This window comes from Bombus vancouverensis, chromosome 14 (genome assembly GCF_051014615.1).
Source record: "Bombus vancouverensis nearcticus chromosome 14, iyBomVanc1_principal, whole genome shotgun sequence".
Taxonomy (NCBI): Eukaryota; Metazoa; Arthropoda; class Insecta; order Hymenoptera; family Apidae; genus Bombus; species Bombus vancouverensis.
The window spans coordinates 8309638-8324559 of NC_134924.1; the positions used below are offsets into that span (position 1 = coordinate 8309638).

The window sequence follows — 14922 nt, forward strand, 5'->3', positions numbered from 1 at the left end:
ACAACTCCGAGGAGAAGAAAAATAAATAGAGAAGGAAGAGTAAAGGGTAGTTCCGCTATAATTTTCGTTGACAATTTCCGCAGGAGATGAGGGAATAGAAACACGGGAGAAATTTTCGCGAACTGGTGTACGCTTGCACGATAAAACTCTATGCTTAATAACTAGTCCTGGATAAAATCCAGGAAACTAATAATACGCGACAAATTTAAGCTTAAAGCGTAGATCCACGGGGAAAAGCCAGTTGTGTCGTTGTATTACTCGAAAATCGGTCCTCGGAGATGCATCTAGTCGCGTTCCCTGCCTTCCGGGGATTCGTGAATGTGCAGCTACTATAGCGGGAAAGAGAGCGAAAAAATCTGCGATTCGTTATCGGATCGTTCGATCCGTCTACGATCTTCGTCCTTTCTTTGTGTGCCATGAAAATTAGTCTGGTAATGGTACTGGATTGACGGGTTTCCGAAAAAAGGTGATAAAATATCGTGGCAAGTATAAAACGGTCACGGTCGACTCGAGTTGGATCGTACGACCTAGTAACGCTTCTTCTATGCACGCTTGCATTCGTTTCGCCGCAAAAACGACGCGACGCCAGGTAGATTGCTGTTTTTCCTTCTCCTTTTCCAAGCGCAGCTTCCTTGCTCCTTTGTGGCTTCATTTTCCCCGACCGTTTCCGTTTTTTCGCGATATAGTAGTGCGTTAACGGAGTATATCTGTTCTTTCAATATTTAATTCAACTTACGTTCCTACAGTGATATGAAAATTTCAGTAATTTTCCAGCGCGATATTCTCTCGTACATTGTCTTGCTTTTCTACCGTTCGACGTTTGCCCGATTGAAATATTTCAAAAGTCAACAACGTATCTTGGAGAGGGACGCTGAAATCTCGTTAGGAGTTGGCGTTGAATCGGGAGTATTAATTAGGTTTGCGCGGCTTTCCAATGACAAATGGTAACGAGAGTTACAAGGTGACGATTCGCGAATTGCATCGCGTAGTGGCGTAAAGTTAGGCGAGTCGAGGCGAGGCGAGGCGAGGAGAGGAGAGGAGAGGAGAGGAAAGGCGAGGTAACGTGACGCGACACCGGCTATTATCGTCGCAGCTTAGCTATTATTCTTGTTGTCACCATCTCGAACGGAACGTACGACGTGTAACGATCTTCCTCGTTTCGACTAATGGATTCTACGAATCAGGTGGTGTCACTCCGGTCACCGCGCACTTGGTTGCTAACGTTCTCGGCAAGTTCGCTCTCTCGACAGGTACAAAGTGGTGCGGCAATTAAACGCGATACGTATCTGCTATCGTCGAGATTTCCTTCGCTACCTTCTGGATAGTTGGGCGTTCGACGTACAACTCGACGTAAATCGGTTCCGATTCGAATAGTCGTGGCGTAGTTCGAGTAAGCAAAAGCGCCAAAGCTCTTTGAGAAGAGAACGAGACGGTCGGGGGACGTCATCGTCATTCATAATCGCTGGAAATTCTGCTCGTTAACGCTTTGATCCGCTGCTATGTTTTCGAAGCACTCTTTCTGCTCGCGTTACGAGCTTTCGAGTCGCGGACGTTTCAATGGCGGAAATACAGCAGCCTACACAAAGATATCGTTCCGTTTTCGCCGACGCAGCACTACGACCAACGGTTTCGCTTCAGCCTGCCAAAACGCCCTCGTAAGTCGTCGACAGTTATCCCCCGTCGTTTGGAGGATCGTTAAACCTTGCGTCTACATTCTCCTACTACTCTCTTAATGATTTTGCTATGGATCTTTGAACCGAATCGAAGTCCTTGATACGTATTATTAATTATCTTTGGCGACACGCCCTAATAACGGGTCACGTACGACTATTGAATTGTCCACGGCTTCGACACGTTCGTTTCCAGGTTACATTTGTTCGAACATCATTATACGTGTGGATTCAGTGACGGTCACTGATGGCTTTGCTATCAATCCAGATGTTCCTAGATGGATCGATAGCAATTACATGGATGCACCCGGTAAATTATTATCAAACCGTCTGTCATATCCATGAAACTATTAATCTAGGCGTACTGATAACATTGACGTGACGATAAATCATCGCAGACTTGTATTTTCTATGAATATGGCCGCTCTGACATTCGATATTAATTTCTGTGTTCAGTGTCGAACAAAATGCGAAACGATACGTGAATCACAACCTTGTTTCCTTGTGTCCGTCTCCTCTTTTTTTTCCAATTTTTCGCGGATAATTTTCCTTTTCGTTAAACGTTTCCACTTCGAACGTTACCCTTTCTACAAATGTCCTTATCTTCTTGACGAAGAGGCAAGTCGAACTTTACATATTCTGTGTGCGAGCTGACCCGTTAACGTTTTTCGTCGATCGATTCGTACACAGTTCACGGTTATGTCGTTGCTGCTTTTGTCGCTACGAGTTACGGACGCGAACGAGCAATTGCCGAAAAAGGTATTTGTTCATCAGGATAGAGCGCTCGTTCTCCTCGACGCCTGAACAAATTAGGCGAACGAGATCCAGAAGAAAAATGACGTTCCGACATTGATGAAAAACCTATCAAACGAAAAAAATCAGAATTTTTGTCGTTCCATCGACTTTTATTGCACGACAGCCGCGTTAGCTATCGATTTTTTAGAAGCCTAGCGAAACCATGTTGTAACTGTCTTCGAGATACAGCTGCGGGGTATAGATTTGTCGCAAAGTTTCTCAAAAATGGTCGAACAAAAGTGATCGAACGTGGTTCCTAAGCAGCTCGATGCCAGTTTCAATTCCTTTTCCAGGGAATCTCTTTCACACACGGATAATTTTTCCTTAGACGAATCTTTAGGTTTCTCTTTGTTTCGTTCCATAATATTTCGTTTTCGCGATATTTCGACAAGCAGGAGTTCGCTTATACAAAAATCATCCTTTGCGCGATCTTTCAAAGAAAGGTAAGTCGATGAAACTTTTAATATCGCGATAGTCGAGAACAATTGGCGTGATTTTCTACCATTACCGTAATTCGTTCACACCACGGACCACTGTGCCGAGTGAAAAACGCAAAAGTCCGTTTTCATCGATCATCTCGATGCAGATACAGAGAAACGATTAAAAATATAACGCGCTCCATGTGATATCTGATTGGAATTTAGATAAATCGCAGCTACGCGAAGCACGGTCAATCACGGGAAAAGCATCGTAGCGTTATCGAGCGTATAAAATTATTAACAATACTGTAGTTACATAAAATGAATTAATTGCAGTAATCTCTACAACTCGTGTGTTCTCTACCAGCCAGCCGATCGTATTGATTACGGTTGTTCGCATAGTTATATAACACGTTTAAAGAACAGGCAAATATCTAACAAATTCTAGGCGGTATTGCTTAAAGAAAATATTTGGTTTTTAACTGCCGCACTGCGATAAACATTTACTTTTTTCCTGATAAACAACAAACGAGTTTTCGTATATTGTTACGCGCTTCGTCGTTTTCACGTATACCCATGGACCACCGGTTATGGTTGAGCGAAAGATCTCGTTCAATAAAAATAAGCACCGAGCTGACCGAAGCATTTATCTCGAAGCGAGTATAACCACGTTAATTAGAATAATACGTATCTCAATTTATTTTATACTATAATTTACGGGATCATCTCGCGTTTATGGCACGCGAAGAATAAATCGCAGCTAGCTTTTGCTTTTTTTTACGTTTTCCCCTCTTTACGTTTTTCCTCTTTTACTGGCGATAACGTAAACTATCTTTATGCGGAGCTTTATCGGCTGTACGAGTTCTTTGCATTCTCGTTGTAATTTTTATACTTTCAATCGCATGGTTGCGCGTCGAAGACAAAGACGACTGTTTCGAAACGATCGAATTGCGAAAAGTTGAAATCATGCTAATTTATTGGAAACGAAGAGATTAATTCGTAGAAAAATATAAAACGTACAGAGAGTGGGCGGCCGTGTCGTTGGCATGCCACACGGGCTACCATTTCACCGTAGCTGCCGCATTGTGACTCCCGTATTTTGTTTTCCTTTTCCTCTTCCCATTCCTCTTTGTGTCGGTGTTTTCCTATTCAGCGAATAGCACGCGTACGCGAGCTTTTGCCTTTTCAGAGGGACGGCCAACGAATCAATGATCCATCCTAAAACCAAGATCCGAAGAAACATTCGTTTCCCTTAAACATCAATTACGTCCCGTCCAACTGTTTGCCACTTTCCGGGAACAAGTACGCCTCTGACTAGGATTACGCGAGCTCACAGAGTTTAGTTTCCCTTGCTCGATGGCGCGGGGTTCGCAACTTGTCGATTGGATCTAACTTGCGATCGGAAAAGTTGCACGGAAAAATGCCGCCGTTCTCCGAGTAACTTAGCGGATATTTTCTTAATGAAAATCGATCGTGTTCAGGCGTATCCATGGCCCATCTTCGATGATATCTAACTATCGTCACGAATCTCCGGTGTAATCTACGGTGAAACTACTGGGATCGATTATCTCGTTGAAAACCAGCGTCAAAGAAATTTCCAACGTTTCGCAACGATGTTTCGTGGCTAATTTCACGCGAAATTTTGCCCAAGCGATGTTTCATCGCGGAACGAGGTATAATTGATTTTTGGTAACTAAAGTTTGGCCGTCGTTTTGTCGCTCCATTTTATAGTCGTATAGGCTATAGTTTCAAGTTATTAAATTGCCGAGCGAGCCAGCGCCAGATACACGATTGTTTGACGTTTCAATCTCTTCGATTAACTGTGCTGTCTGCGGGACCAAGTAATATCGTTAGATACACTTTTTATCGGAAATCCACTTAGTCAACCCATCATGTGACCTGGGGATTAATTCTATCGAGACAATAGCCAACGAGTCGTCTAATCTCAGCGGAAGTGCCGGTCATGAGTCGAGTAAGCTTTCCAAAGCATTTCTCGTTACACGTTTGATCCTTCAGGCTCAACTTCCGCAACGATCTACCCTTGTTTGAACTTTTCTAACCTTCTCCTCCTGTGTTCCTCTATTTAGACGGGAACAACTAGAAACACAAGTTTTACCAAACCCAGACCCTTCGAGATCGGAATCTGCCTTCCTCCTCTATCTTGTCATCTTGTTGTCATCGTGGGTCACACGAACGATAAGTGGGGAATGATTATTCTAGCGGAAGATTGATAGAAAAACACGTTTGTTTGATAATGGTCGTTAAACGACTATCGGGTTGGCGTCGTTTCAACTGTTGCTCGATGACATTCAATGCCGATATGGTCGTCGACTATCGTAATGACCTCGGCTAAAAGGGGTGAAGCAACGTTAAACGAGCCAACGCGTTAGTCTATGAATTACCAATTAAATACCATTGCTCGAGCCATATTTTTCGCTTTCTTTCTCCCTCGTGGTAGCGTGGTTTTCTCAACGTTGTTATAAATGGCGCTCGTATTTATCGCGTTGCAGTCAGAGCGCAGAAATAATAAATTGGGTCGTCGATAGAAAGTGCAAGATCGACGGAGGGTTGACGATAGCAAAGTGTCGGAGAAAGTAGAAACAAGATAGACGGAGGCAATGTAAGGGAAATGAAAGTAAAGGCAGGAGGATCGCGGGATGCGATAGAAGCGATTTTATTTTTAGAGACCTTTTTACGCCTTGTCTCATCTAAAGTTTATTCTCCCTCTTAGTATCGTTAGTACGGAATATCGTTATCGAGATGTCGTTATTTTTATTTCTTTCAAGTTCGAGAGAACGATTTCGCGAGCAAGTTGACAAGGTGTGTATCGATCGATGGAAACGTTTCGTCTCCCAGAGGGAATATCAAAAATCGTTCCATTTCGTTCCGCGCCATTACCATAGCTTGCAACGATTTTCTCCTGTTCCGTTTATTTCGCCGTTCTCAACGTTTTGTTTTATTTCGAACGCATAATATTATAATTGTATCTGAAAGATTATAATCTGTCTTCTACTCACGTTTTTAATGGTCCTCTTGAGTTGTTTAGAAGCCTTCCACCAGGTTAAAACAGCCGGTGGTTTCGACCCCGTGCTCTGACATCTTGTTTCGTATTTCTTCCCCGCTGATAGGATTTTGTCTTTGCCCATAATTTCCACTTTCAATGGTTTCACTGAAATTATCGGCAGACACAGAAAGTATCAAGAGATATTCTTAACGAACAAAAGTCGAAAATTTTACAAGATACAGATGAAAAAATTTCTTTGATAATTCTGGAACGTGATAGTCGTCGTCGTGATTTCATTCTATCTTTAAAAACAGAGTGGAAACAGTAAGAAGTTGTAGAAGTACAGTACGTGAAGTGAAACGAGACAATGAAACGTACAAGAGCGCGTCGAGGAAGCGTAAAGAAAATGTTATTTGCGAAACTTTTCGACTCGTTTATCGGGACAGCATTCTACGAAAGATTTCGAAGGGGCCAATTTTCAGGGACGCGAGCGCGCCTAAGCGCTTTCAGTTTCGTACACGTCCCGTTATCCCTCGATTGGATCGAGAAATAAAACGGTTTCAAAAAAAAAAAAAAAAAAAAAAAAGAAAATGCAACGCATTCGAGACTAGATGCGATACGGCGTTTTAACGTAATTAATAACGATTACGTTACAAATTTCTGCTTGATTGCGAAGCTCGGTTTCACCGGTGGGCTGAAGGGGAAATAAAACGTTGCAGGCGTCAGAGAGTTTCATCGTAGATCGAGTTGACAGATGCCTTTCACAGCGAGGTCTTGGCTTGTTATTAATTAGATGACGAGATTGCGACCGCGCGCGGCTGGCAAACGGGAAAATAACCGAGCATTAATTAAACGTTCTGCTCGGTCCGCACGCTCGAAAACTGTGCGCTGACGCAAACCGGGAACGGCGTGGCGTGGTGCGGTGTGGCACGGCACAGCGCAGCATAGCTATTCCTCGTTACCGGCCTGTAATTATCTGCCATTGTTCGCGGCCGTTAAAGCGTTCGTTACTTGGTGTCTACGCGTTCTCGTCGTCTGCAAGTTCGCGGTCGGCAAGCTGAATCTTTTAACCGAGTCGATTAACGATCGTGGAATCTTCGTTTCCGACTTTCAAAACTTTCTCCCTTCAGCTCGTTACCGAGCTCTACGGTTCGTTTTGCCGTTAGAAAGATTTTGATCGCTTCGCAACTTCTTCGACTTTACAGCCCGCGGAGATAAATACAGTAGAAGGCGACCGCGCATCGCGGCACCGCCAAAGATTTTCCAACTTTCCACTGATTTCTGCAAGACCCGAGAGAAACTTCCTCGAGACGTAAATTTACCGTACGACCAGACTCTACGCTCCGGACCGGTTGAATAATCATCGTTATTTCTTCTCTCTTCTAGCACATTCTTTCGTTGTTTTCCTTTTTCGTTCCCTTCCTTTTTTACATTTATCCAGTTCTAGCGCTTACCTTAAATCGGACCTTTTCTCCGGATCGTACAGTTTCTAATTGAACGCATCGACCGCTTAAACACGAATGAACGCTTGGTTCGCTGAACGAACGTCTACCTACTCGCGTTGATCAAGTGCTACGTAGAAAATTTAGATCTCCGGTTGTTGACGTTTAAGCGATTATTTGCTAGTTTGCGGGTCGTAAAATTTATTTCTACGTGTTTTCCGCGCACGAGACAATTTTAGCGGACGAAATTTTCGTTTAGCGATGCAGTAAACAAAAAAAGCGGAGAAAAAGGAAGGGGAAACGACACGTTATGCAGAGAACCGGACCGTCACTCTAGCTAGTTGAAAACTGTGTCAGAGTCAGGCTACGCGACCAACAACTTTTTTGTTCGCCTCTGTCCACAATTTTGATGCACTTACTGATCCTGACAGTATGTTTCGAAACACCAGCTTTGTTCGCTGTCGGAACAAAAAGTTTTCCCATCTCGTGCTCGTCTCGCCGGAAATTAAACCAAGACTTTTGTCGATTGCTCGCTTTTTTTCCTTTCGTCTATCGCGACTCTAAAAATGTCAAGATACTACACATATATCGTATTACGTTTCACCGTTGAGGGTTTCTCCTCTTCAACGATCAAAGGAAACTGTCGCGTAAACAGAGGATAAGCGTCAATAGATGGCGGAAAAGACGAATCGAAAAGTATTATTCCTTTACGGCGACGCGACGTTTCGCGTTGGTCATAGCCCGCGGCAAGGCAAGGCAAGTTTTTGGAAATGAACAGGGCAGAAACAAAGATCGATGAGAAGTGTCGGGAATAGGTTGTAAAAAAAGTGGAGCATGGAGTAGGAGCAGGACGCGGTGCAAGAGGCAAGAAAGGTACGTCTGTATAAATAGAACTCGTAGGAGCAAACGAAAACAAAAACAGGCGAAAATTAGTGTGAGTAAAACTGCCGAGTGTTTAATTTGTAAATCAAAATTCATGTCGTCGGGTGGAAGGGCAGCCGAGAACGGCTCCTCTGAATTTGACTCGCCGCCTTTTAATACCCACACCTCAACTACGAGATAATCTTTACATTTTTCTTGCCGCCTCTCTCGACATTACCTCTTGGCTACCGTGTTTCCGGTAATTCTCGCTTTAAATTCATTCAAAACTCTTTGTACAGCGACAGGACGAGAGAAATACGAAATCGGGCTACAGACAAGGATGTGGAGTTTCGCCAGCCGTCCGCGACAGTTTATTTCGACGTCTTGCCAGCGTATTTATGCGTTTAATATGTTTCACGGTTCGCGGGCTTATTACTGACGAGGGAATAATGCGTCTCACGCTGGGGAAAAAGCCAGAGTCGGGCTAAGCAGGAACCTTGCAGAGGTTGAAAAAAAAAGAAGGGCATGGGGAACGAAAAAGGAGAAAAAGGAATTGGAGAGAAGTTTAAATGGCTCGTTTGTCGATTAAGTCGGTTAGCTCTGGAACGAGCGAACATTAAAGAACGGTCCGTATGCGCCGATTCTGCGAATTGTCGACTTAAGTGAAATTTTAGCCAGATCGGCCACGATTCTAAGTGATATTATTGTCATAATTTGGCAAAACCGCAGCTCGTATCGTTTTCACCGAAGCTACCGCTAACCTCTTCTCTCTCTTCGCTTAAACGAGTCGCACGGTCTGTTTAATAAGCTTTTCCAGCAGACCACGCCCAAATACGATACGATCGCGTTTGCGACTTCGCGAAACTCAACCTTTCTATCGAAATTAACCAAACTTTCCTTGGTTTCGCGCGACTGTTCCAACGTAATACCAGTGGTAGGGGTTAAGTTTTAGTTTCGTTCCTATCGATGCAAACTTTATTATTCTCACCGTCTCGTCGAATCGGTAGCGGAACCGAAATTGGATCGTGTTATACTTTTGAGTCTTCGGGGAAATACACGTTTCGCAATGATAATCGTACGAAAACAGGAAGTTATTAACTTGCTGCGAGCTCGGTACGGTATTAGGAGCTAAAAGTTGATCAAGTTCGTTCGTCTTTGAGAGCGGTTGCAACGTTCCTGTTCTCAGTTGCCTCTCGCTCCAAAAGTACATCCGCGAGGATTCGCGGTTACGAGATTCACTACTTCGTGGATCTACGAACGTCTCGAGTTTCGTTCTTTTCCTACCACAGCGTGTCACTCGGTACGAACAATCGAACGATCTCTATCCGCGCGGCTTTTACACGACGGACCTTCATCTCCTTCTGTTTTGTTTTATGCATCGCCGAACAAACGTTCGACGAGCGCCCGAAGACGAAGGAGCAGGAAAAGTTGAGTCGTACGTCTGATTATTATCGATGGTCGATTATTACCACGAACCGAATGATCGATTAGCAGCTCGATTCTTGCTTGACTCTTATCGCTTTCGTTGATATTCCTTTCTATGAAAGACTAACGAGCAAACGAAGAGAGGTTCGATAGTTCTCTTACTAATTAACGGGAACTCGATGACGGCGAATTGGTCGGTGGACTTTTGTCGAATGTGAGTTCTTTGTTGTCATTGGACGTAGAAATAGAAACGCGAGATTTCCCGACTGGTTAACGAAGTCGAGCAATTTTCTTCAGCGGCGTTCTCCAATTCCACGCGCTAATGAAAATGAACCACAGAGAGAAAATCTTTGGCCACGTCGCGGTCACGTCGCGTTCGTGTCATCTTCGCGTCACTCGATATACTCTTGAAACAGTCTTGTTAAATTGGTAAACTATCACAGTCCTTGCGGATTTATGTATATATCAGATATACGTATATCCTATATACATATGTATGTATATGGGGAAAGGACGTCGAACTTGCGAGAGCATACCTCCAGATGTGACCGTCACCCTCGAATCTTACATGGCGATATTCCGATAATTCCGAAATATGCAGATGTATTCGATGCAAATGATAAAGACTGGCTCGAGCCAGGTGCATTTTTGGTCGGAGAGAGACGCATGCCGGCTAGCTCTTCGGCTCGTTAGAATTTCAACTGTATCGATCAAGAATCCTCCAATTATCCGATGTACGCTTCATCGGTCGTGCCTCCAATTAGTCTGAGATTAATGGAAGCAGAAAGACTTCATTTTTATCCCAGCTGCCCTTCTCTCGGAAGAATAATAAAACCGTTGTTCGATTCATATCGAAGGCAGGCTAATTTCCGAGTATGTATCTGTTTCTTCTACGGTTTTATACAGCACGCATATAGCATGTATGTATATATCAATGAATCTTGAATCAGTGAATTCGGCTCAAAGGATGCGATCTTGAAATAATTTATCTCGTTTCTTTGATTTTATTTCTCGCTAATAGCGCAACTTCCTAACGATGTTATTAGTATCGAATCTTAACGCGACGTTTGCTCGAATATCCGTACTTGTAGAATAGTTCGTGAGATATCTATTTGCGCGAAGTTTCTACGTAAGTTTACGCGTTTCTTATCACTGATGAAAACACGTGAACGCGAGGCGTTCGACCAAGGCGAGGCGAAGGTACGATCGATTCGTGCCCACGTCTGTCGTCAAGTCGTCTCTTCAACTCGTTAGACTTTCGAGTAGTTGAACGGAGTGCTTGTCGATCATTCGCCGCGTGCTTCATCTAACTCAGTCCAATCAACGAATAATCGAGCATCCCAGTTACCAACTCCGTACGAACGATTCAGCTGGGTCGTTAGGCATCGTGGAAGAAAAATGCAAGGTAATCTTGGTCCGACGATTAACCATTCCACTTTGTTATTGGTTACGCTTTAGTCGACAAGCGGTTTGACGTTTGCTATCCCGTGTACGAGCCAAGTATCGCAAAGTCGATCTAGTATCGTGCTTCTTTGCAAATTGCCGACTGCTTTAACGGATAACTCGGGTGAATGGCGATTGTTGGCGTGCTACATGGCGCCGACGAGAATGAGCACGTGCTAGAATTGTAAACGAGCGTGCAAGCAATTAAAGTTTTGAGCGTTTTGAGTAATTGGTTAGTGTGCTTTGCAAGTGTTCGAGTTTGCCAGGGTTAGATGTTAGAGTTGAAGAGAGTCGTGGCCAAGTCGATTACTCGTTGAGTCTGTAAGTGAACGTTAAAGCGTAGTCCGTAAGTGTGACTGGGGATGAAGATATCGAAGGGTGTAGGATAATAGAAAGTTTAGCGAGTGGAGTTTAAAGAGTTGTGTTAGTGTTGTATTAAATAGGCGATCAGTGATAATAGATACGTACTCCTCGTGGGAAAACCGATTTAAGGGATCTATACGTAAAACAACGTAGAGGAGAATGGAACGAAGGAGATTGAAAGCGAAAGGCGATGAAAGATTTCTCTGTTTCGCCGAATTTCTCATTTTTAACGATATTTATGACGCCTGGACTAAAAATGGTTTTCATTTAGCGCGTATTTCCCAAGCGAGTCTTTTACACCATCATCGTTCAGAATTACTCGATTCGGTTTCTTCTTGTATCCGACGAGCGGTAAGACCGTCCGCGGCGCGCAATTTAATTTAAAGTTGTTTGTCCGATGGAAAAGTTTCTCGCGGGATGAATCTCGAGCGTACCGACGAGTCGGCCAGCAACCCGGTGCTTATGAAATTATTAATATTAATTTCCTGCATCGACTGACATCTGCAATCGCGGTTCTGTTCGCCGGACCAACCGGAGAGTTTTTAATCGGATCACGAACTACGGCAGCTCTTAATACGTGCAGAGAATACGAAAAGAGTCGACGTGGACGTTTCGCGTCGCGTCGCGTCGAAACTTGCCCTTCTTTTCGCGCGAGAAACCCTTTTGGATATCAGGGCGATTGCGAATTTTAAAGAAAACGTTGATCGGCCCCTGATGAAAGTTGGGTTCGAAACCGCTGGCGGTTTAGAACGCGCGAGTATCAAGGAGAACGATTCGAAGTCGATATCGTAAAACGATTCGTAGCGACTTTAATATCGGTCGTCAAAGAAACGTCGGGATATATCGTCGCTTGCGTTTCTCTTCTTTTTCGATGATTATCAACCGGTCGCTTTGCTGGGATTAATTCGCTTTCGTCTGATTTTTTCCGTTCACCCATTTCATCGACGTTTTCGCCCGATAAACAGAAAGCAATAAGTCGTTCCTTTCGACCATTCAAATCGCTAACGGGTCAGCTGCATCGAAAGGAGGCAATTATCACGATGTATTTATTCGATGACGTTTCTCTGTTTTATCCAAGATGCGAATACGCGTTTCTTCTCGATTATCGTCGAAACGTGCAACAATGGTTCGCTTGTGTTGGGTAAACGGTTCCTCTTGTAATATTTACGTACATATGTGTACGCATTTCATAAAATTTGATTGAACATAGTTACAGGTATACCGATTCGTATTGGTGCTCGTCGCGGTTCGCCAGGCGATTTCAGAAGTAACGTTATTAATGACATCAGAGTCTTGATTGCCTTTCAAACGTGATTTCCAGCGTTGCGCGGCCGTTGGTTGTCGAACATACTACACATACCTCTTTTTCCGTTATAATCGTTTGAAAAATGTTTCAATTTCAGCTCGTCGAATCTAACTGCTGCCATTGATATCGCCGTTTTCGAAGTTCGTTCATTTCGGTCAGATTTTATGGGAAAAAATCCGTCGTAGAGAAGTTCGACGCGCGATGGTTAAACGTTCAACCGTTTCTCGATTCGGATAAAAAAATACACGCACAAACACTCGATATCCGTTCCTCTCGTCCGAAGAACTTTGTTCGCTTTTATGCTATGTGCGATCGCGCGCGTGAAACTTGCAAAAAAGTAGAAGAGGAAATAAAAGATAAAAAGAAAGAAAAATAGAACGAGAGAGAATACTTGGACGTGTACGCGTCGGTTGAATGGGCACGACGAAACCTCTGTGCCGACGGGACAAACACTCGAGTTTCGAACCAAGCGATTTCCTGCATCACGGGTAATTAGCGCCGTTAATTATTAATCATTTCATTAACATAACTGGGTTGGCTTTCGCGGCTAACGAAGGGGCAAATTACCTACTGTTCTTTTAGGCAGATAAAACGACGTTATTGAAATCTTCTGTCTTTTGTAGACGGCTTAATTGTCTTAATCGCGATCCTCTGGTATTTCGTTCGTACCTTCGATTTTTTGAATAATGTTTTTAGCTATCGGCGGTATTCTAAGCGCGTGTACTGGATCTTTCGAAAACGGGAGGGGCAGGAGGAATCGCGATAAAGAATTAACGAGAATTGGGGAAAGCGAGTCATTCCACTTACTGTGAAGTTCGATGATAACGGCAGTAGTGGGTGGCGGTGCTAAATGAGTATTGCTTGCTTTGCAGAACAGTTTGGCGTGGTAGTGACTTCTCGTGAGACCCTTCAGCGTCACATTGCTTATGGTTACGACGTTGGTTTCGCCTCCTGGCCCTTGGGTCTCCCGAATCTCCGACGGCGCATCGATTGTCTGCGACTCCAGAAACCACGTGACTCGGGGTCTTGGTTTACCTAAATCGAGCAGACAAGTCATCTTAGAACGTACACAAATGACGCGACTTATGCATTTGCATGCCACTTTAGTCGTCAGCGAACTTGACAACCGAATGAAAACGCGAACAAAATTACGTTCATGGAAATCTTATAGTAAATCTCAAGTATCGCAAACTATTTCGAGAATTATTAGAATCACAATATGTCGAGTTCCTCTCTACAGAATTTATAACTCATATTCCCCTGAGAGAAGTATATACGATATTGATGACGTATCGTTACTTTACACGTTAGTCGTATAACGTTTTCCCGTTGTTTCTTACATCTAGTTGGTATTCCGGTGTCTTTGCGTCCCAGTCTTATCGCTGAAATTTCATTTATGTCGTTGTTACGCCTTTTCCCTATTGCCGGAATTCTTGATTCCCCGGAAGGTCAAGTTTCCTAGTTGTTAGAATTCCCTCTGCAACTTCTTTTACCTCTGGTAGAATTCTTTTCTCGAATGTAAGAATTTTTCCCAGTCGCAATTTCATCAGGGTAGGTTGTACTTTAAAAAGGTATCGCCGAAGGAAAGCCCGTCGACTGAGCCTCAATGATACGGCATTTTCTAGCCTTGATCCGGGATGATCACACACGAAAGTAGTTGAAACCGGAAGCAAACTCTGAGAAGCGTTTACCGTAGCGAGATAATCGATAGAAATGATTTTCGAGAAAGTGACTCTTAGTAACCATTGACCGAGCAGGGTAAATGGACCGATGGATACTCGACCAAGAGCTAGTTGTTGGTAGCGTAAGAAAGCTTCGGACACGCTCCGTCACTCGTATCTAACGGCGTCGATGCTTGATCTATCGCTGTTTGATGTTTTACTTGGCAATCCCGCAATATCGTTGATCCATATCTGACGGAGTGTTCTCTATCGCTTACTCGTAACAAGCAGGTTGATCGTTGGTTAGGACAATTGGAGTAACTGGACTAATCCGAGTAGACGACGTATCGAAACTGTGTCCATGTTTACGAATGTGTATCAGAGACTCCGAGCTAGTCGTCAATCACGTCGCTCGACGGGTCTTACTCGGCCACAACATTAGCGATCTCGATAGTCTCGATGTACCGGTTATATGGTCACCTAATTCTCCGAGTTAATTATCCGTGCAAATTTGTCTCCTTGAATCGCGAGTA

The 14922-nt window shown here is 43.8% G+C and overlaps 1 protein-coding gene across 1 annotated transcript in view; it reads right to left on the reverse strand.

Annotated features, from left to right (window-relative positions):
* LOC117154464 (nephrin) overlaps positions 1-14922 on the reverse strand; it is a 99730-nt gene that overhangs the window by 31649 nt on the left and 53159 nt on the right. The window contains exons 6-7 of the mRNA XM_033329483.2: positions 13536-13763; positions 5902-6053 (exon numbers count right to left, since the gene is read on the reverse strand). Coding sequence (XP_033185374.1) covers positions 5902-6053; positions 13536-13763 — 380 coding nt within the window. The remainder of the gene's footprint in view (positions 1-5901; positions 6054-13535; positions 13764-14922) is intronic.